Below are 24071 nucleotides of genomic sequence, written 5' to 3'. Positions count from 1 at the left end.
AAATATTTGCTGAAAATATATTTTAATGGTTTATTTTCTAGAGGATCTAAAACATCAATCTGGCATGGTACACAATTGTATTTTGAATTTAGCTGTAACAGTCACTTTATACAGCCATCAACTACGATATAATCCATTGCAACTAGATTTGCTGAATTTCAGTAATAGCTATTCCCTGGGAGAATGCACTTGGTTGATCTGCAACTACCACAACCATATAACATACGACCATATAACAACTTTTGTAAATTAGTTTGCTTGCTTAGTTTTTTTTTTTAATCGAAAAACTGCATTTACAACATGTTCGGGAATATGAGATGGATGCATTAAAAAAATAAATAATAATTTTGTCTCTTCTTCTCTGGAAGGTGTCTATTGATTTCATGGACCCCAAAAGATTCATTTAACTTCATGCTTAAATACATGACTTCAATATGCCATAATCTGGACTTTGTCATTTAATATTCTTATGCCAGTAGAAATTACACCAAATTGCACAAAAATAGCTAAATAACAAGTTCTACAGCTGATCAGCAGTTATTTTATTTTGTCAATATTTCAACAAAAGATCACGTCAAATTGTGGTCAAGGATTACGATAGGTGTGAACAAACTAGAATTTTACTTTGAAGTTCAGCGACTGATGCAAATATAACATTAACAATACAGACATTGTAACAATTGGAATTCAACCAGACAAATAATTAGATGTGCTTAAATTTAGTTGCACAATTCAATTTCATCCTCTTTTCAAAAAATACATATTTAACCCAGCATGTGTTACTAAACATGAAATTTTACAAAGATAATATTTTGATTTACCTTTTATTTGAAATAATTGTATTAAACAATTGCAACACCTTTTTACAAATGTCCTTCCATTCAATTCATGATTTGTAAAGTTGATTTTGAAGTCTGTTCAAAAGCTTTGGCCCATGGGACAACCCACGCTATTTCAAATCTCACAAATGTGGAAAGTTATTCCTTTACCTGCATTCAAAGTTGAATTCAAACTCAAACATCTTGGCAAATGCCATAGCTATGTCCTAAGAGTTATGTCAGATCATCCCATGTTTCTCAGCTTGAGAATATTTAAAAGTAAAACACGACAAAATAACCACAATCAATAAACATTTTTTACCACCCTCAGGATACGGTAAAAATACCCAGGTCTATGATTAAGCCAAAAAATACTATAAATTCAAGTAACGGGACAACTTTTAATTCATTCCAGTTGACACGCATTTCAGACTGTTGCATGGTTTGAAAGCCACCATATTGAACAGACCTTGCTGCCAGTTAAAATGATGCAGAACAAAATGCATTTTGAGGTTACATTCTGAATGGGTTGACAAATAGCCATTCATCATTAAGAATTTAAAGCTTAAAATGAAACACCAGTACTTTAGTTAAGAAAAGAGTGAAACATCTTTATTCTGCTTGTCTGTACTCTTTCCAGGAAGTGCTTTAATGCTTATGTATACATACAAGCAGACACTTTCAAAAGCAGGTCTTGGAGCAAATGAAGACAAAGAGTTATTTTAAACAAATCTCGACATCTAAATGACAGGAGTAAAAATCATCAGAAGGCCCAAGCTGAGAGAAAATGTACACCAGACAGAATAATAAATAGATCAGGTGCATCAAAGACCTGGTTCAAGCATGATAAACCTCATGTATATAAATTTTCAACCTTAAACAAATTTCCACATTTAAAATGTGAAGAGTGTTGAGGAATAAAACATGTTTTTCATTCATTACGATCAAGCTCCCTCAGATGTCATATTCTAACTAAAATTCTCAAGTTTATGATCAAGCCTTCAATTGTACAGCTTTTAATAGTAGTCAGATTCAATTCATGAAGCATGGGTACAGACGCTTCAGGGTCCACAATTGCCCTCATAGTACCCATTTTATTTGTCCCACATCCTCACCAACCTCCTCCTACCCCACTCACCAACGTACATGGGGCAATTTTAATGACCCAAGTTGCATGTCTTTGAGTGTGGGAACTGCTACACTGTCAGCCTTTCCCCACTATCCGTCCTTCTGGTCTTTGGTGACAAATCTATAAGCAATGATCTTGTTGCCATTAGGAATTGGTTTGAGGCTGACTGAATTCTGCACATTGGACATTTCCCAACTAAGCACTTCCATTTCATTACATTCATGTTGAATTAAAACTTGGGTCAGGGCAACATTCTAACTTAGAAGAACAACTTCCAACTTTACTCTGTACAACCCCACGTGGAAACTAAACGTTAAAAATGCTAATTGATTTACATTTACTCGTGCCACAAATATGCACCATGTTTCTCAAGTCACATCTGGCAGTTAACTTGATCCTACTAGTCACGTTATCACCCACACTGGATATTCACACTGTACACTATGCGTCTTTCAATCCCTTAAAATCAGACTTCGGGGAACACACTTTAACCACTGATCAATTGCAGCCTTATAAGGAGACAACCTGCTCAAAGGCAATACGGCATCATGGGCATAGTAAAAGCTGGGCATGTGATGGTGCAGATATCAGTTCACGTGCCTGAATCAGAACAGAATCTTAACTTTACCAAATGCTTCGACTTGCCTAACAAAAAATATTTTAAAGTGAGAAAAATGAATCTATAATTGTGTTCTGCCCAACAATTAGCACATAATCTACAAACTACATCAGAATATTCTTACTATAATTTACAAAAGCTTTCTTGTGCAGCATTGTACAAGTGAAAGGCTTTGGCAATTAAAAACACAAACTGATTTAAGGTAAACATTTTCTTCAATTTCCCAGTTTATTCAGTAAACCATTTCCAAAAGTTATTAATGGAAACAATTTATTTTTATTTCCATTAACCTGGAAAAAAATTGACTCAATATAATTTATGAATCAACAATTTTTGCAGCCAAATCACACAGTACACAAAACAAATTTTGAAGTCAAGCCGAGTGTGAATGAAAACATTTGACCAATATGCAATGATCATATCTTGTTGCAATTTTCAGATACTTTTCAAACAAAATGCCACCCAGTCACTCAGTGCTCCAATAAACAAAACCATCATAATTATTGCAGCCTATATGTTATTCTGCACAAGTTAACAGATCAAAGTACCTTTGATTATCACAGGGAAGAAAGAGAAATACATGGTTAACATGTTGAATGTTTTGTTACATTACATGGAGAACAAAAGATGAATGAAGATCAAACTTCATTGCATCAGCCTGGCTAAGGATAAATTTACATAATTCTCATAATATTGATGCAGTTGTAAAATGGCCTGAATATTGTTCCGTAACTGGATATTTAAATTGCCTGATATAGCAAGTCGAATACTCAAATTGAATTGGTGCACGTAATGCCTCCAATGACGACAAAGTCTCCAATACAAATACAAAAAGGCATTCATGATAGTCCTCTAAAAATTGCATTGGATAAAATACAGGTCGGGCGTGGGAAGAGGCTGCTTGATGAAGACCCACATAAATTAGTACTTTATTTTTGTGGTTGCGATTTTGATTTAACATTCATTTTCTCCATTACGTCCACAAGAAACAGCATAACAGAACAGAAATTCCAACTGAGATACATAAATGGACAAGAGTTGATTTTGCTATGACCTCATTCATTACAGGTTTGCTATGATCTCCAGAAGCCACATGTGTCTAACATAGGATTGTGGTCATGTTAACAATATCAACATTTTCAGCTCTTGCACAAACCAGGTCACAAAGGATCAACACTGGGATGTGACAATGAAAGAAGTCTTTAACGTTCAGTCTCACACATCTACTTCCATCCCAAAATCCAAGTGGGCAATAAACTGTCACATTGAACTACAGACAAAACTACAGAATACTGTTGGACAGCACCTGGTCTGTTGTGCAGAACTGATCAGGAATCACATCTGAATATATCACAATCATTCTTAAAGCAAATGATGTTTAAAAACCACAAACAGTATACTGGGAAAATATACACTTAAATAAATTATTTACAACAAATCTTGGTCTCGTTGTCAGAACTTCAAACTCTTCATGTTCTCATGAAATCTAGTCTCCCATTTTCACTTTGGATGTCTGTTTCAAAGGAATGCAAAAGGTACACATTCAATTTTCTGGCAGCATCATTGAGCAGGTGCAACTTTATAACCACATTTTTGCAAAAAATAGACAAATAACATCATCAGCGCTAAAGTGGTGTGTTATAGGAGGCTCGCATCAAAGGCGCTGCAATTAAAGGTGCTTTGAGGATGGAAGGTTTACTAATAAGTTATTGTGACCTAGAGGTTTCACAAGGCATGAATTAAAGGTTCCCTTGGCAGATGGAAGCAGTCAGTCATTAGTACAGACCATGCAGATTTAGAGGGTGACAATGACAATGAATGCTGATGCTTTGATTTGACCTGATGCAGTACCCGAAAGTATAATAACCACTGAAAAATATCGATCGACATTGTGAAGGGTGCAAAAAATATTCAGAATGTAATAAGGCTGATTAATTGAACTCAGAAACAGAGTTGATGAAAGGGTAGAGCTGGATGTTAATCAGTACGTCAAAATATCTGACATCAAATTCAATAATAAAGAAATAGCTATTGGCACTTGGAGTGGTTGGGATTACATTATTGCAACCATGATAAGCCAACCGTGCCAAATTGGGGCAGGCTAGAAGAATCAGCTGGTCATTTGCCTATCTACCTCATGTTTGCATCACAGCTCTTCAGGATCATTGTAAAGTGATAGTTATGTTGTTTTATAAAGAAATAATTTATATTGCTCAATGAGTAAAATGTTTCTTCGTATCAAGACCAATCATTAGGAAAATGTGTTGATGTATAACGGGGTGCAGTGGTCACAATGAACACCACTTGATGAGTACATGAACTCCCCAGCATCTACATTATCTGCTCCAGAGTGCAGTGCTTAACTACTATCTACCTCTTTGGTGACCCTCGGACTATCCTTTATCGGACTTTGCTGGCTTTACCTTGCACCTAACGTCATTCCATTATCATGTATCTATGCACCGTAAATGGCTGAAGTGTCTCGGCCCGAAACATCAACCATTCCTTCTCTCCAGAGATGCTGCCTGTCTCGCTGATTTACTCCATCTTTTTGTGTCTATCTACTGTAAATGTTAATCATGTATTGTCTTTTTGCTGATTGGATAGCATGCAACAAAAGCTTTTCACTGTACCTCGGTACACCTGACAATAAACTAAAATAACTAAACTAAACTGAAACCCTCAATGGGGTTCAGTGGGTTGACCCTGTAGTGGATTCGATGCCAATCAATTCCTGACACAGTATCAGTGTCACGCATGCGTATATGGTGAAGATGTCACTTCAATGCAATCCAAAAAACGTTTTCCAACGTTTCTTAATGTTTAGATCAAAAATTTGACTTTGTCTACTCTTTCCCTTTTATTTACACTCTACCAGCCCAAACTGACTAATCAGTTATTCGAGCAGCACAGTTTGGCACTGTCTGCGTACATGAGTCAGGGAAGATGGGATTGGGGAACCTGATGATTCACTGCTGCTTGGAGGGAAAATCATGTCTGTCTATCTATTCCAGAGATGTATCTTAACTGTTTTTATATCACAGCTTAAGGATAAAGGGTAAATCCTTTAAAACCGAGATGAGAAGAACTTTTTTCACGCAGAGAGTGGTGAATCTCTGGAACTCTCTGCCACAGAGGGTAGTTGAGGCCAGTTCATTGGCTATATTTAAGAGGGAGTTAGATGTGGCCCTTGTGGCTAAGGGGATCAGGGGGTATGGAGAGAAGGCAGGTACGGGATACTGAGTTGGATGATCAGCCATGATCATATTGAAGGGCCGAATGGCCTACTCCTGCACCTAATTTCTATGTTTCTATGTTTCTATATCCCAAGGTCAGCGCTAACAGCATTACTATATGCTGGTTGGGAAGCCCCTTATTATTTTTTTAAACACTATTGGAGTTATGACCTCAGGTGGATGATAGGAGTAGAATTTGGCCATTCGGCCCATCAAGTCTACTTCGCCATTCAATCATGGCTGATCTATCTTTCCCTCCTAACCCCATTCTCCCCATAACCGCTCACACTTGTATTAATCAAAAATCTACTTATATCTGCCTTAAAAATATCCACTGACTTGGCCCCAACAGCCTCTGTGGCAAAGAATTCCACAGATTCACCTCCCTGTGACTAAAGAAACTTCTCCTCATCACCTTCCTTTAATTCTGAGGCTATGATCTCTAGTCCCAGACTCCCACTAGTGGAAACATCCTCTCCACATCCACTCTATCCAAATCTTCCATTATTCTGTTTGTTTCCACGAGGTCCCCCCTCATTCTAAACTACAGCTAGTACAGGCCCACTGTCGACAAACACTCATCATAGGTTAACCTACTCATCCTGGGATCATTCTTGTAAACCTCCTCTGGACCCTCTCCAGAGCCAGCACATCCTTTCACAGATATGGTGTCCACAATTGCTCACAAATTTCCAAATGTGGCCTTACCAGCGCCTTATAGAGCCTCAGCATTACATCCATGTTTTTGCATACAAGCCCTCTTGAAATAAATGCTCGCAATGGGTCTGCTTTCTTTACCACTGATTTGACTTGCAGATTAACTTTTTGGGAATCCTGCACCAGCACTCCCAAGTCCCTTTGCACCTTTGATTTCTGGATTTTCTCCCCATTTAGAAAATAGCCTACACCTTTATTCCTACTACCAAAATGCATTACTCCACACTTTACTACACTATATTCCATCTGCCACTTCTTTGCCCACTCTCCCAACCTGTCCAAGTCCTGCAGAATCCCTGCTTTCTCTACACAACCTGCCCTTCCACCTATTTTTGTATTATCCGCAAACTTGGCCACAAAGCCTTCAATCCCCTCGTCCAAATCATTAATATACAACATGAAGAGTAGCGGCCTGGAAACCGACCCCTGCAGAACTCTGCTAGTCACTGGCAGCCAACCAGAAAAAGCCACTTTTTGTCTTCTGCCATCCAGCCAACCTGCTATACATGCTAGTATCTACCCATTGATACCTTGGGCTCTCATCTTAATTAGCAGCCTGTTTAAGAAGGAACTGCAGATGCTGGAAAATCGAAAGTCTGAAAATTGAAACTAAAAGTCTGAAGAAGGGTTTCGGCCCTAAACGTTGCCTATTTCCTTCGCTCCATAGATGCTGCTGCTCCCGCTGAGGTTCTCCACCACTTTTGTCTACCTTACTTAGCAGCCTCATGTGTGACACCTTGTTAAAGGCTTTCTGAAAATCTAAGTAGACACATCAACTGAAGAAGGGTCTTGACCCGAAACATCACCCATTCCTTCTCTCCAGAGATACTGTCCTGCTGAGTTACTCTATCTTCAGTTTAAACCAGCATCTGCAATTCCTTCTTATACATCTATCGATTCTCCTTTGCCTGTCCTGCTATTTACTTCTTCAAAGAATTCCAGCAAATTTGTCAGCGAGATCTCCCCTTCACAAAGCGATGCTGACTTCATCCTTAAACACTAACCATTTTTCTTTGCACCATCCTCATATTTTTTATTGACACTACAAATAAATACTAAAAGTGTGGTTTGCGTAAATTATTTACTCTTTCTGAGGAACAGTAAACTGCTTCACCTGCTCTTCCTATCACTCCAAGTATCAGACTGAAACAGAGATTATGTTCCTTCAGGGACTTCAATCAGCTACACAGGCCTCTGACATTTGGAAGTCCAGATGAAGATGGGGGAGAAGCCGGGATCACGGGAAAAGGTTATCTACCAATGCAGACCAGGAAGATTCAAGCAGGCAATTGGAAGGATGTTGATCTACCCACTTTCCAATCGAAAATGAAGAACAGGAAATGGCAATAAAATGCTAACCTTTGGGGCAGATGTTCCAGCTCAGTGATGGATGAACAACTGTTATTAAAAACTTAATAGATACCGAAGCAGAGAAATATTTTGCTTCGGAATCTATTTAATAAATCTGAAACCCATCCTTGATTAAGTGGGCACATCCCAAGACCTTTTAACCAACACAGCCACTGAAATATATAGTTGACAAGCTTACCTGTAGAATAGCCACAATGACTCCAAACAACCCAATGGCACTGCCAAAAATTTCAACTATCAGGATCTTGACAAACAAGCTGGCATTCTGGGCATCAGCCAGAGCAGCACCGCTACCCACAATACCAACGCAGATTCCACAGAAGAGGTTAGAAAATCCAACTGTTAGGCCTGCACCAAACATAGAGAAGCCTGCAAACAAAATAGGGAAATGAGAAAATTACTGACAATAAACGACACCAACTTGGTTTTATCCCATGTTTTGGGCAAGGCCTGCAATGTACAAGCAAGTGGATCATAGCTCTCAGATATTTTTAATACAAAAGTCATAGTGATCCAATTAAACCCATACGATTTTTCTTCCACCAAAATGCACAAGTGAAAATGTGCATTGCATCAAACAAGGCCAAGTTCACCAACTTTGATAAAGAAATTTCCAAGGAACATTCCAGTCTGCCTTTACGTTACGCAAGTTAGACATAGCACTCAGCTGACATGAAAGTCATTTCTGACCATGAAAACCAACGAGAAGTAAAAGCAAGGAACAAAAAATCAATCTAATGCACTGTAATGCAGCAGACAGAGTAATAAGCTATCACGTTTATTTGATTCCATTGCACATTGTCAACAAGTCTAAAAGTATATTTAACAGTGAGATCAGGGGTTATTTTTTCATTCAAAGGTTGATAGAAATTCAAAATTTCTTTGCATTAGACAGAAATGACCAAAACCATGATCAGAATTTCTACTAGATGCGGATATCAAGGAACTGAAATAATGCACATAAATTTAGATGAGACAAATATTAGACTTGTTTGAAAGTTTGAAAACAGAGATGTGGGTGCAAGGAAGCCCATTTAACCCCAGTCTAAGGCATAATTACAACACTAAAACCTGTATTTTTACATAACCAATAAATTAGAAACAATTTCTAGGGCAGCAACTTTAGTTTAGCTTATCTAGTATCTTTAAACTACCAACTCTATCCATGATAAAAGCATTTGCCAAAGTTAATATATTTCTCATGTATATATCCAAGGTTTTAAAACAGCTTAGATATTTTCTTTGTCAGATGCATCCAGTGCCACTCCAGGTAGTACAGCCATCTCAGAGCTACAACATCTTAGATTTGACTCGTCTTCAGGGCTGTATGAAGTTTGCACATTCTCCCTGTCACTGTGGATTTTCCCCATGTGCTCCAGGTTCCTCCAACATTCTAAAGAGGCGCTGCTTGGACACCATAAATTAACACTGCGTATATGGCACACGAGACAATCGGGCGGGTGCTAATGGTCTTGCGAGAGAACAGGTGGAAGGAAAAATAAGTGTGGTGAAGAGATTATTCTGAGGGCAGGCATGGAATTGATGGTCAGAATTGTCCATTTCCTATGCTACACTTCTCTGCATACTCTGGTGAAAATTCACACCAAGAGTACATGAAACCAAATCAAATTTGAATCTGTTAGCAGAAACAGTGGCAATGTCATTTAGGGAGCGCTTGCAAAATTGGGACAGCATGCAGATTAAATGTACCCATAAACAACTGTTTCAATCTCAAGCAGAGAATACCTAAACGTAAAAGTTTGCACAAGAGAAAGCCAAACATACCTGCTTGATAATTCCTGGCTCCAATTGTCTGACGTGTAGTGCCACTGAACGGCTGTGGGGAGAGAAGAAATGAAACAGATTGAAAGTAAATCTCAACAACCAACTCACTATCTTTGACACCACTCATCTAAACAAACCCATTTTGTTAACTGGTCTAATCAATTTTCATGGCTCGTGACTATGTCAGTTCATTCCTTCAATAGGCCCTTCAAGACACTCCTCCAAAATCATGGATCCACGATCAAATAGTCAGAAATTCGAATACAAGGAGAGTTTTCTGCAATACTTTAATTTAACATATTAGTTGACATAGAAAAATGTGAAGAAGTTCCAGAAAATTCAAAGTTTGAATTATTCTAAGGAAATGTGCACAATCAAATACACGGGTCATCCTTGCTGACCTGCATTGCACTTCAATTGAAAATTATAGTTTTCCACAACCAAAGAATGAAGACAAATTATTCAAAGGTAGACAAAAGTGCTGGAGAAACCCAGCGGGTGCGGCAGCATCTATGGAGCGAAGGAAATAGGCAACATTTCGGGTCGAAACCCAAAATTATTCAAGGAATTTGGTAACTGAATCCAGTCATAAGAAACATGAATAGAACAGTGCAGGCAGAGGCCCTTCGACCAACAACGTCTTTGCTGAAGATGATGCCAAATTAATGTTCTCCGCTTGCATGTGATCCATATCCCTGCATATCCATGTGCCAATTTGAAAGCGTTAAATGTCCCTATTATTTCTGCTTTCACCACCACCCCTGCAGCACACTTCAGGAACCTACCACCTTCTGTTTAAAATACAACTTGCCCAGTACATCTCTTTTAAGCATTCACCCTCTGACACCAAAAGCTTAACCAGCTACTTTTTGACACTTCCACCAGAGGAAAAGGAGTCTGACTATCTACGCCTCATAATTTTATATACTTCTATCTGGTCTCCCCTCCAACATTCCAGAGAAAACAATCCAAGTTTGTCCAACATCTCCTTATAGGCAATACCTTGGAATCAACAATCTGACTGACGAAGGCCACCATGCCAAAAAGCTTCTGCACCACTTTGTCTACCTGCAACCCAATTTTCAGGGAACTGTGTGCTTGTACTTCAAGGTCCTTCAGCTCCACAAAATTTCCTAGGCCCCAACCGTTCACTGTGAAAGTCCTATTCTGGTTTGACTTCCCAAAATCCAACACATTGTACTTTATAAACTCCATTTGCCATTTCTAGGCCCACTTTCTCAGCTTATCAAAATCCAGCCGTAATTCTTCATAATCTCTTCACCGAATATACCACCTCTTTTCACATCATTGGTAAACTTCCTAATCATGCCTTGTACATTCTTACCAAAATTGTTGAAGCAGATGACAAACACTGACTCCTGAGGCACACCAATAGTCAATGGCCTCCTGTACGAAAAATAACCGTTGCTTCTTACCATCAAGCAAATTATGTACCAAATTAGCTATTGCTCCCCGAATCCGATGCAATCTAACCTTTCAAAACAGCCCATCATGCAAAATCTTATCAAAAGCCTTGAAGTCCACATAGACTAAGTCTATGGCCTGTCCTCATCATTCTTGGTAACTTCATTAAAATACTCGATTGCTTCAAATCATGATTACATTTCTATATCAACTGACATGTTAGTTGGTAAATGTAAATATTAATAAAAGTAGATACATATTAACTGTATTAGAGCAATATTTTAGCCTATTCCAACACTTTACATTTACATTGATATTTTGATATCAACTATATAATGGGTTATATGAAAAGTATGCACTTATACCAAAAACTCTCATACCTCTACCATATTACTGATGACAATAGCCATGATAATCCCATAAATTGCCACAGCTTCACAGAAAATGATGCTGTAAAACAAAATGTTAAAAAACAATTATCCCTGTTGAAGTTCACAGCCAGTTTTCCCATCAGTTTTCCTCACTGCCTCTCAGTTATGGAAGCTCTCTGTAAAAACCCACAATGAGACGCTTTGTTTTAGCTACTCGTTTTTATCAACTTATTTCACATTGATTTCAGTGCCAAGATTTAAGTTTGCTTTTCAAAATCATTCTCACCATCAAGTTTCTAAAAGTCCTCAGCTTTTGAGCTAAGTTGTTCACATAGAATATTGGATGGACAATATTATATAGAATCTCCAATCCTAGCTCATGCTGGTACTTACACTTCACACGCGCTAGCTTCATTCAAGCAGAAACACTCACATCTATCCTATTAAACTCCTTGATTATTTTAATGCCTTCATATTTTTCAAGTAATGAGAATCCTAGTATGATAAATCTCTAAAGTGGTGTAGCTGTTCATTCTGCCAACATTTTTGGAAATTTGATTACAAACTGTTCAGCATATTGGATTAATTAATGTTTGTTTGCGACAGAAGTCAGTGTAATTGATTTTCAGTGCCTTTCGTCCTTTATCCATAATTTAATATTGTCCAAGAGGAAATCATCTTTCTGTACTCGTAAGTAGTCAGTGCAGAAATTCAACTCATTTTTCATCAAGATGCTAATTAATTTTGAATCTTTGTAAACTTACAGATCTGTATAAAATAAAATAAATTTGTACAATCTTTTAACAAATTACCCCCTTTAACACGAATAGCTAAATGAATAAAAAAACACTAAATGTCTAAAAAAAATTAACTCCCAATTTCTCCCTTTCTTAATCCATCAAAATGACATCCACTCAAGACATTTGTTGTTTTATAGATACATTTGAAATACAGATTCCTTCTCCAAATTCTTGTAAACCAACTGTTAAGAAATACAGGATGAAATACCTCTCTCTACATGCAGTTCCAATTGTTTAACAAAAAGTAGGATAAGTTTTACAAATTGAATTGAGTGATTTCAAAATTATTACCTGACAAGATTTTTGGTTTTAATCCTGGGGGCTTTCACACCCCCACCAAGAATGCTTGAACCAGTGATGTAGATACCCCTGAATAACAGAAGGAACAGATTGTGGTTACCTGGATGACTTTCTTTCCCTTGTAATACAATCTTTTTTTCAATTATTGGGAAAGGCAGCAATAGTGCAAGTCAGGAGTTGCGTGGGTTTTTTTTTTTTTTTTTGCAACAAAACACTTGGTAGTCATGACATTTACTGACTAGTCCATGTGATATTTTAAAAATGTGATATCAATAAAGGAAAGGTTACATGATATTGCCATTAAACATTAAGGGGAAGGGCTCAGTTTTGTTGCATATAATCATTGCTAGACTTTTCTGTGGTACAAACACTGCTTGCCAATTATCAGATCAAGTCTAAATGTTTGCCCAGTCTTGTAGGGACTATTTTAAGTACTAATGGAATAATAACAGCAAGGACATCTATTGGAAATCCCCTTAATTTCAACCGCTGCAATTCAAAATTGTTAAAATCAAAAATTGGTGCACAAAACGTAATATACATGTTAAGGTATTTTGGCTGTATTCAATGATACTGATAAAGAAACTCATACCATGCAGCACCCACAACTGACAAAGAGATCGCCAATCCAATTCCAAGATTTGCCCACATAAAGGGAGATGTCTCTGTTAAGAACCTATTGAGAGTAAAATATATTCAGATGGAAAAATTATTTATTGGTCATTCTGCAATCAAAATTCAAAAAATGTATGTCATGCTGTGAATGTTTTCCTAAATGTTTAGTCAAAATGCGCAAGTACAAGAATATAAAATTGTTCATACAAAAAATTAAACAAATACCGATCAGTAATTACATAAAAATTTTAAACACACGTCTGCATTTAGACAGTATATTGCTAGATTCTGGGAACGTTCTGTTGTTCACATTGTAATATGTTGCATTAACTGGAAGAAACACACCAGGTAAAAATACTCTTTTTTTAAAAATGATTAGCTGGCAGAATTATCTGGACAACTGAATTTGCAAGGTCACTATTCAGCATATGTTTAAACCAAAAATACGAACAGTAAATTTACATAAACACAGTCGGTGAGAACAAGATCTAAGCAAGATTCTGCCGCAAAGATCAGGGCTGGTGTGACAGAGGTTCGTGTGCACCTCCCCTAACCTCATCAACGCATTCTGTGTTCCCAATTTGGCCTCATTAACATCGACGAGACTAATTGCCAGACTGAGATCACAAGAAACTGGAGGAACAGCACCTCATATTCCGCATGGGCAGCTTACAACCTAATGTTGTAACAATACAACCTAACATTGATTTCTTCAATTTTAGGTAATGAACATATATACAGTACCCTCCCCATTTCCCTGTTCTCTATCTGGACTCACTCCCATTTCTTCCCTCACCCAACTTTCCTTCCTTTGGCTTCACAATTTGTACTTCTATCATTATCTCAACATTTTTGTCTTTTCATCTTTGGTCCAACAAATCGCCTCCCTCTCATTTGTATCCATCTATCACTTACCAGTTTTTGGCTTATCCATCATCTCGTTCTCCCTGTCCTGCCTACTACAATCAGTGTGAAGAAGGGTCCCAATCAAAATATCACCTATCCACGTTCTCCAGAGATGCTGCCTGATCCACAGAGTTACTCCAGCACTGTCTTGTTTATGTAGTTTCTTGTTTCTCTTCAAAGTCAACGCAGCCATACAGTTTTGGCATGACAAGTTGAGGTTGTTTATATTTAGTACATGAAAATTGTTTGTTGCCATCAAGAAAACCTTTTACCACTACATGCCCTTTCCAAAGTTCACTGGTTTATGTTTAAATAAACACACATAAAACATTTTTGCAAGGTAAGGAGGGAAGAGGAAGAATTAATTGGATCTCTTGGTTATTTGAAATTTTATCTATTTAACACTTCCTTCTTTCCCGAGCTGCAACTTGCTTCACTATTACCACTCAATGATCTGAAAGAGCAGGCCTTAAACAAGATGTGACCATCTTTCTGGTAGGTCACAAGCACATTTTTGATAGGTTGCACATTGGAGATGAATTTTGCCTCCATTGGTCAAAGTCCACCACCTGCTGGCAACTGTTGATGTTGGTTGGCAATTAATGGGCAACTGAAGATACTGTCAAGTTTTTCAGTGGGGTAGTAGGAATAGTTCTACATCTCAGTAGCCCAATTAAAGGCAATTATATCCGAAAGGCAATCATTAGACACACAGAATCACAAGGTATAGGATTGGGAAACCTTGATGGTCAAACATGCGATGGGTTGCGAAGGAAGGGAGACATATTCTTCTGTTCTGAAATTGAGAATTCAGAATCTGTAACATTTAGTGAACACACACGCTTTGACATAGGTTGAGAAGAATGTTTCAAACCTTTTAAATTCTGACTGGCTTAAAGAATGTGTTCCTGGAAATGAAATTAAGGAAGCTACCATGATCAATTTAACAGGCAACAAAATTAAATACAGGGTATGTTGCTTGAATTCAGTCACACCATCATGCACAGACATTCTTCCCCCTTTTCTATTCATTCTCACCATGTGCTGGTATTCATTGGAGTAGTAAATAGTGTGTTTACTACCAATGTATAGTAAACATACACCAGCAGGGAAGTGCAATGCAAAAATTGTGCAAGACAATTTCAGAAAAGCAAAAGAACACCATTCCACTATATAGATTTCAAATATTACTCTTGTCCATTCCACTTTCTGAATGCCCTACTTGGCACCGTTTATAGGAACACACAATTCCATTACGTTGTGATTTATTCCCATTTCTTCTTCGGAAAGAAATAGTTTGTCATTCCAACTCTGTAATGTCCAATTTATATCTGTTTAGTTCTCCTTTCTTATCAGACTTTGTTGAAACCCATCAATCATTTCTCCAAACACGTGCATTAAGGCTGACCTGTTAAAAAAAAATGTTTTCTTGCCCTTATACAGAGCAACCTGGGACATTTTCTCATGAAAAGATGACCAGTTTTTCCTTGTGCAAGAAAGAACAGCAGATGCTGGTTTAAATCGAAGGTAGACACAAAATGCTGGAGTAACTCAACGGGACAAGCAACATCTCTGTAGAGAAGGAATGGGTGATGTTTTGGAACGAGACCCTTCTTCAGACTGATGTTTATCCTTACTGTCATACTTCTCCCTTACAATCCTTACTGTCAACACATTCTCATCCAGACTGGTTCTTCCTGCACATAGATCAGAGTTGGAGGTGTAATGTGTTTGTGGCATTATTTGTTCATGCTAACTACCTTAAACAAAAACTACAAATATTTGTATGAACAGCCCAGTCACATCTAGCATAGATACAATTTTCAATAAAAAATATATATCCTAACATCCCATATTTTAAAAATATTGTAGTACCGAAAGAAAACCAGACAAGTATATCTACAAAGGAGGCATATTTATATATTTATCTTAGAGTAGAGAATGCATGGGTTGATGTGATAGCTCTCAGGAAAGATTAAAAAAGCTGATTTACATTGAAACTGTGATCTCATTTAAACACCGGTTCAATGGGATTGTCAGGAGAATCACAGAGCAGTTGTTTCCTTGGGATCTGGAACCACAAGGCACAGGATTAGCTCTTGCCATTTTACATTGAGATGAGAAAAATATTCTTCATTCAGAGGGTTGTAAATCTTCTCCACGAACAATTTATAAATATTCCATTGTGGAATTCCATCAGCTGAGATAGTTTTTAAGACATTAGAGTTATCAATATCTGATGTGAAAGTGGTTCAGGTATTAAATGAAAAAGCAAGCTTAAGGAACAGTTTTTTCCTCCTACATCTATTTTGTTATAACGCAATAAACAATGAGCTCAACTAAACATAGCAATTCAAGGTCATATCTTCAGTTGCCCCACTATTGTACTTGCCCACACTGGATCTTGCTGGTCCAGAGCATCCCAGATGCCAGAAAAACAACAGATCTGACAAGAGCACACAAAGGATGCCCGACTATACGATGTGATAGTTAACTTTGCTATCCAACAAAGCAGTGACAGTTATTTAAACTGTTGCTCATTTCCAATAAGGAAATGTTGTGAATTTTTTTTTAAATTGCTAAATTACATTAACACAGGTAATTATCAAAATAGAATGCAAAACTGTTCCCCCCCAAAAAAAGCAAATTAACATCCCCATTGGCCTCGTTCTCAATAAGGCTTTGATCCCGAGCCAAATCCAAAGCAAAGAATGTGATAGCCAACTCCCTCACCCAAATACTGAGGAATCTCAGCAAGCTGATTTAAACGACTATAAATGTAGCATTTGCCCGCAAAATGTGGACCAATAAACAATCACATTGAACATTTACATATGAATGCCAACTGTATTCAAAAAGCACTAATTGTTAGGATATGGAATTGACTTTATAAAGTGTTAATATCACAAGGAAACAGCAACCCTGGAATTGTCGATTCGGCACCAAATAACCGAAATAAAGTGGAGTCATAGAATACACCCATATCTGGAATTCAGTTTGCAGACAGGTGATTCACATGCAGTATCAGGCACCACAGGTCACAAGATGGTATTACAGGAAGTTCAACTTCAACTGAATTATCTTTACACTCAAACTGTCTCTTGCGCCAACAATCGGCCTAGCAAGCTCGAAGATCTCTCATCTAGAGCAAAGCTCTAGATCTACTTCTACTAGTCAGATCTACTTCTACCATATTTTTATTTCTCAAATTGTCTGACGCATATTTTATTTATTTTTTTACAATTTTCAAGCAAGTTGGTCACAAACTGACAAATTCATTCTGAAGATCAATACTGTGTGGTTCTAAAAAATGGAAAACATGAAAACATTATGTACAGAGTTCGTTTACAGGTACATAAGAAATTAACCACAAGCTAAAGGAATATTTTCAGAAGTGATTAAAAGATTTATCCAAGTGTTAGGTTTTTAAAAAATGGCAAAAAGGGTAGAAATATTGTTTAGGGATAAATTCCAAAAGCAAATCAATTCCATTAGCATGAGACTTTTTTCTTTGCTTTTTAAAAAAAAAGTTTATTCATTTTCCAGGATCCGGCCATTGCTGGAATTGAGTGATTCCGGCAAATCCAAACTGGATAGGAGTGAACAGCATGATCACCCTGAGGGTGAAATAATGACCTGTTCAGTGCTTGAATTTGCTAGTTTCAATACTTTAATGATGTTACAGTCAAGTGCCAAGTATGGAGGAGTTCTGACACTAGGTCCCTTGACAAAGTTAGTGCTGTCAAAATGATTATATAGGCAACCCATACTAACACACACATACATGCAAGCATCAGGAACTCATTCGATTGTCAAGACATCTGAATCTAGTCACCATGTACTAATCAAACTAGAAATAACTTGAGTGTCAACTAAATGATGATAAAAAATTACCTACCATCCTATATCGAAGCGGAATCCCAGGTCAAATATTGTGTAACAAATGCCTATAATAGAAACAAAATCAGAAAGTTTTAGAAGACAGAACAGTACAGCACAAGATCAGGCCCTTCGGCCCACAATGTCTGTGCTGAACATGATGCCAAGACCACCTCATATTCCTGCACATAATCTACAGTGCCCTCCATAATGTTTAGAACAAAGACCCATCATTTATTTATTTGCCTCTGTACTCCACAACTTGAGATTTGTAATAGAAAAAAAAATCACATGTCGTTAAAGTGCACTTTGTCAGATATTAATAAAGGCCATTTTTCTACATTTTGGTTTCACCATGTAGAAATTACAGAAGTGTTTATATATATAGTTCCCCCATTTCAGGGCACCATAATGTTTGGGACACAGCAATGTCATGTAAATGAAAGTAGTCATGTTTAGTATTTTGTTGCATATCCTTTGCATGCAATGACTGCTTTAAGTCTGTGATTCATGGACATCACCAGTTGCTGGGCGTCTTCTCGAGTGATGCTCTTCCAGGCCTGTATTGTACAATTAGCCATATTTAGCTTATGCTTGTTTTGGGGGCTAGTCTCTTCAGCATATAAAAGGCATGCTCAATAGAGTTCAGATCAGGCGATTGACTTGGCTACTCAAGAATTTACCATTTTTTTGCTTTGAAAATCTCTTTTGTTGCTTTAGCAGTATGTTTGGGATCATTGTCTTGCTGTAGAATGAACCACCAGCCAATGAGTTTTGAGGCATTTGTTTGAACTTGAGAAGATAGGATGTATCTGTACACTTCAGAATTCATTATGCTACCACCATCAGCATTTGTATCATCAATGAAGATAAGCGAGCCAGTAACTTCAGCAGCTATACATGCCCAGGCCTGAACACCCCCACCGCAGTTTCGCAGATGAGGTGGTACGCTTTGGATCTTGGGCAGTTCCTTCTCTCCTCCATACTTTGCTCTTGCCATCACTGATATAGACAATAGACAACAGACAATAGGTGCAGGAGTAGGCCATTCGGCCCTTTGCCAGCACCGCCATTCAATGTGATCAAGGCTGATCATCCCCAATCAGTACCCCGTTCCTGCCTTCTCCCCATATCCCTGGACTCTGCTATTTTTAAGAGCCCTATCTAGCTCTCTTGAAAGCATCCAGAGAACCTGCCTCCACCGCCCTCTGAGGCAGAGAATCCCACAGACATAAAGCCGCTCTAACTCAGATACAAGTTAATCTTCATCTTCTCTGTCCACAAGACCTTTTTTCAGAACTGTGATTGTGCTTTAAAGTACTTCTTGGCAAACTGTGTATTTCTGTTCATGAAGTTTTCTGCGGACAGTGGTCATTGACAAATCTACACCTGACTCCTGAAGAGTGTTTCTGATCTGTCGGACAAATGTTTGGAGATTTTTCTTATTATTGAGAGAATTCTTCTGTCAGGTCGGGGGGGGGGGGGGGGGGGGGGGGGGGGGGGGGAAGGTGAGAGTGAGTTCCCCCGCCACGGGTACCATGTAATCCCGTGCTTCCTGCTCCATGGTCGGATAGTCGGCGACTAAACCGTCACCCCCACCTGGTTTGCCAGGCGAGGAGGGGGCTGTGGACCCCCAGCATGACCCCATAAACAAGACCTGTCAAAGGGCGAATGAGCTCCTAGCGAGCCAACGGCTATCCACACTTCAGTGGATCACTGTCGTATGTACATAGCATTGTAAGGCACCGTGCCCGTTGATGTTTTCAATGATGATGATGATCTTGTCATCAGTTGTGGAGGTTTTCCTTGGCCTGCCAGTCCCTTTGTGGTCACCAGTGCTCTCGTTCTTCTTAATGATGTTCAAAACAGTTGATTTTGATAAGCCTAAGGTTTGGTTGATGTCTATATGTTTTATTCTTGTTTCTCAGTCTCATAATGGCTTCTTTGACTTTCATTGACACGACTTTGGTCCTCATGTTGATTTTTTTCTATTATAAATCTCAAATTGTGGAGTACAGAGGCAAATAAATAAATTATGGATCTTTGTCCCAAACTTTATGGAGGGCATTGTATATCCCACTATTTCCTGCTCATCCATATATATGCCCATCCAAAAGATTCTTACATGCCACTATTATACTTGTTTCCACCACCAACTATCCTGCAGGTCCTGAAGGCACTCAACATCCTCTGTAAAAAAATAACACCCCACACATCTCCTTTAAACTTTGCCCCTCTTACCTTAAAGCTATGCCCTCTAGTATTTGATTTTTCCATTCAGGGTAAAAGGTTATGTCTACCCTATCAATGCATAGAGATGAAACAGCAGAACTAGTTTCCTCTCTACTTTCAGTAATTGTTTTTAAGCAGTGTTATATTCTTTTGATGCTACTGTAGAGATATGGTTACAAATTCAAATTAATTTTGTTCATATTCCGACTTAACTTATGGGCATCTAAAAAAAACGGGATGGGATTATCTGAGGACTCTCAGCTTTAATCACCCTGAAATAACGCACAAATGAAATATTTGATCCTCTTGATACATACAGTTCCATACAATTTGCAAGTAGTCTTTCCTAATGTTACAACCTCAAAATTGCTATCAATAAACACTTTGCAATGTCTTATGGTTTTGAAGAGCAGTATGTTTTTGCTCTTTATTGCCAATTAACTCCAGGATCACCTTTACAAGTTTAGATATTAGTAATAAATTGAATGGCAATGTATTCTGAGTTCTATAGTATTCTAAGAGTTCAATTATTGAGGAACAGAGAAAAGTCCTTCTATGAAGAATTTGCTTTTGAGAAGATGCAGTGTGTAGTGAGCAAGTATGAGATTTAGCAAATGAAAACCACTATTTAATCCAAATTTAATTTGTATGTTGTACAAAAATGAAAAAATCCCAAAATGCCACTTCGAGAGGTTCAACAGCTTGGAGTTACTGAGCAAAATGTGTCATGGCATTAAGTATTCAGGTCCCATTTGTATAACACCTGTTATATTATCTTCCACAACCACCTTTTTTCATACAATTATTCTATCAAATCCACATAAAAGTCACATTTTTTCACAGCAATAGTTTTAATTTATTTTCCCAGATGAAAATAATGAGTTTGATATGACCAGGTTTATCTATCAAGATGTATTTCATGTCTCTGATCAATCCTACTATTCCTTTCAATATCTTAAAAATTTTATATACCAGAGCTCCGCTTAGCGCTCCCCCTGAGTGCTCGTTCATAATAGCACTTTTGATCCTCCAATTCAAAGACTCACAGGTACATACTTTCCTACACTCTACCCCCAAAAAAGCCGACTATACATACCTGTGCTAGTAACTTGATGCCATCCCTCACACTCCTAAATGCTGCCAGGAACTTGGCACAAAAACAGTGGCTTTCCTGATGCTGCCTACCATTACGCTGGAAACCCAATGTAAATCCCTCCCCACTGCTCTCATACCCACTGCAATGAATTGCACATGGCTTGGTGAAGGTAACATGCAATGGCTATAGTCGGGTGAGCTGAGACAATCAGTGCAGCTACTCAGTTTTGGAGAACTTAGGCAGAGAGCTGTACTTGAGCCAGCATAGCAGATGCATTCTACTGAAGATAGACACAAAATGCTGGAGTAACTCAGCGGGATAGGCAGTATCACTGGGGAGAAGGAATGGATGACGTTTCAGGTCGAGGCCCCCTTTCGGACCTCGACCTGAAACGTCACCCATTCCTCCTCTCCAATAATTCCTCATTCCTGCCTGTCCCGCTGAGTTACTCCAGCATTTTGTGTCTATCTTCAGTGTAAACCAGCATCTGCAGTTCCTTCCTACACAGGTATATTCTACTGTTGGGATGATTACTCCTCATATTTACCCCATTTCACAACTGCAGAGTAAATGATGTTCAACACTATTTCTATTCCATTGTTTATAGTTTTCAATAAAGGCAGCCTGCACCTTTCTTCCTCCTTCTCCTCTGCAGTGTTTTTGGGAGCTAGGTCTACAAGAAAATCACAAAGTAACATCCTATTTTATGTTACCTAATTTTAATCAAATAAATTTAGTTTTGAACCCTCTAAAATATTCTCACTCTTTAGAACTGAATCATTCATTAACAGAATCATCCTCTGCTTTGATTTGCAACTCCAGTGAGCTCTTAAAGATAGCGGAGTCAAGGGAAATGGGGAGAAGGCAGGAACGGGGTACTGATTATGGATGATCAGCCATGATCACAGTGAATGGCGATGCTGGCTCGAACGGCCAAATGGCCTACTCCTGCACCAATTGACTATTGTCTAAACAATATTTTTCTGAAATAATCAGAAAATACATCTGAATATTCCCCTTTTAAATGCTACTGTGGTTGAACAATAGTCAAATGCTTTTGTTTTAGGTCATATTTCTCTACCTCCTTTTTAATAAATGAAAGTACTTGTGCCAACTTGTGGCAGCAAGTCCACTTCACTAGAAGCCAAACATGAATTTAAATATTTTCCCAATGTAGCCAGAATGAGTATCTTCAAGATGCTCTACAAGTAACCATAGCTTCTTCAACTGCACCTTTCAAACCAGTGACCTCTAATGTTGAGAAGGTCGAGGACAAGTGTTTGAGATATATTTTTTGGTTGGAAGATTTCCCTTAAGTCACATGTCATTCTGACGGTGCCATTTCTTCATAAATACTGGGTTAAATGTAAAGTACAAAGAGAAATGTATTTGAATATACAGGTCAAGCAGTATCTGTGGGGTGTTGTTATCCCAAATAATACTGTGGAACGTGTTCCCCCTTCTACCACCCTGGTGTGAAGTCTCCCTAATCATCTGCTCAATAGTGTCACTGATTTTAAGGGGACGTTCTTTTCAAAAATTTCTATCAGCAGTGTCAAACAATCTCTTTCAAAAGAATTATAATAAGCCCAGGGCTCTAGAAACAAGTTTAACCACACTTATGGTAATAGAAATAGGGACCAAAAAGAGCAGGAGTCATTGGGGAACATCTGATCATTTACGCACATTGCGTATTACTGCCAAATTCTCGCTTAGATTCACAGGGGTGAGAGGAAAGACATTGCAAAAACTGTCGACCCTCTCCCCCATCACGGTATGCAATTAGTAACCAAATCTCACATCTTAATGTCGATCCAATATACGAGTGTAATCATAAAACAACAGTCGATGATTAGTGTAAGCATTCGCAGGAAGGAAGATAGGTGAATTTCGTAACTTCATTCTAACCCGTGATCTTCAGCTGGAAAGGGGTGGGTGGAATAATGCATTAACTAAATAGATCCCCAAGGCGACACAGTGTGTGGACGACAATTTGGTCGGTCGCGGTTTGCAAGGTGGAGAGAGTGGGAGACAGGGAGCCGGTGCGGCGGGTCGGGTCGGGCAGGGCCGTCGATGCCCCACAGCCCCGGGCCGGGCCCGGCCTATCTCCCTCCCTTGCTCCCACCACCGCTGGGCCCCGCACCGGCCTTCTCCCCACCGCTGCTCCTTACCTACGACGACGATAGTGGACCAAAAGGCCACGGTGATGCCGGTGTAGAGTAGAGTGTAGCCGTTCATTTTCCGCAGTTTTCTCTCTCCCTCCCCCTCGTACCTTCCTCGTTCACCGCCGTCTCCTCTCAGCTGGGCTCGAGGGGGTGGGGGGGGCGGGGCTGGTCACGTGTGGTGGCGCGGTCACGTGTGGTGGCGCGGTCACGTGTGGTGGCGCGGTCACGTGGCCGACGTCATGACGCTCTGTAGTTGGGAACTACAACTCCCAGCATGCCTCGCAGCGCTTCTTTTAAAAAAAACTAACTTTATTCATAATAACAAAAGAAGATGGGCACAGACAAAGATAGAGGAGCTCCTCTATAGGGCACAGATGCTGTAGTAACTCAGCAGGACAGGCAGCATCTCTGGAGAAATGGGATATGGGTGATGGTTCAGGTCGAGATTGAGTCTGGGGGAGATGGAGACATAGGGATGTGAGGTGTGAAAATTATAGCTCAAAGGGATCATTGTTCATCATTCTACATTTTCCCCGGTCTACAACAACTTTTCTTCACTAATTTTCACACCGTACCGTGTCTAAATTTAACTTGGAGGAAGGGACTG

The 24071-nt window shown here is 38.7% G+C and overlaps 1 protein-coding gene across 1 annotated transcript; it reads right to left on the bottom strand.

The window, feature by feature from the left end:
- Nucleotides 1-524: 524 nt before the first annotated feature.
- Nucleotides 525-23629, bottom strand: atp6v0b (ATPase H+ transporting V0 subunit b). Its single transcript, XM_055641637.1, has 8 exons — nt 23471-23629; nt 17991-18039; nt 13164-13247; nt 12563-12640; nt 11481-11550; nt 9676-9727; nt 8069-8259; nt 525-4079 (listed from the first exon to the last, which is right to left on the bottom strand). Exons 1-8 carry the CDS (start codon nt 23535-23537, stop codon nt 4053-4055), a joined length of 618 nt encoding a protein of 205 aa, XP_055497612.1. The 5' UTR covers nt 23538-23629; the 3' UTR covers nt 525-4052.
- Nucleotides 23630-24071: the final 442 nt, after the last annotated feature.

The sequence above is a fragment of the Leucoraja erinacea genome, chromosome 10 (genome assembly GCF_028641065.1).
Source record: "Leucoraja erinacea ecotype New England chromosome 10, Leri_hhj_1, whole genome shotgun sequence".
NCBI classification, from domain to species: domain Eukaryota; kingdom Metazoa; phylum Chordata; class Chondrichthyes; order Rajiformes; family Rajidae; genus Leucoraja; species Leucoraja erinaceus.
Note: the sequence above shows the minus strand (reverse complement) of the source record. Positions and strands in the feature narration are given on the sequence as shown.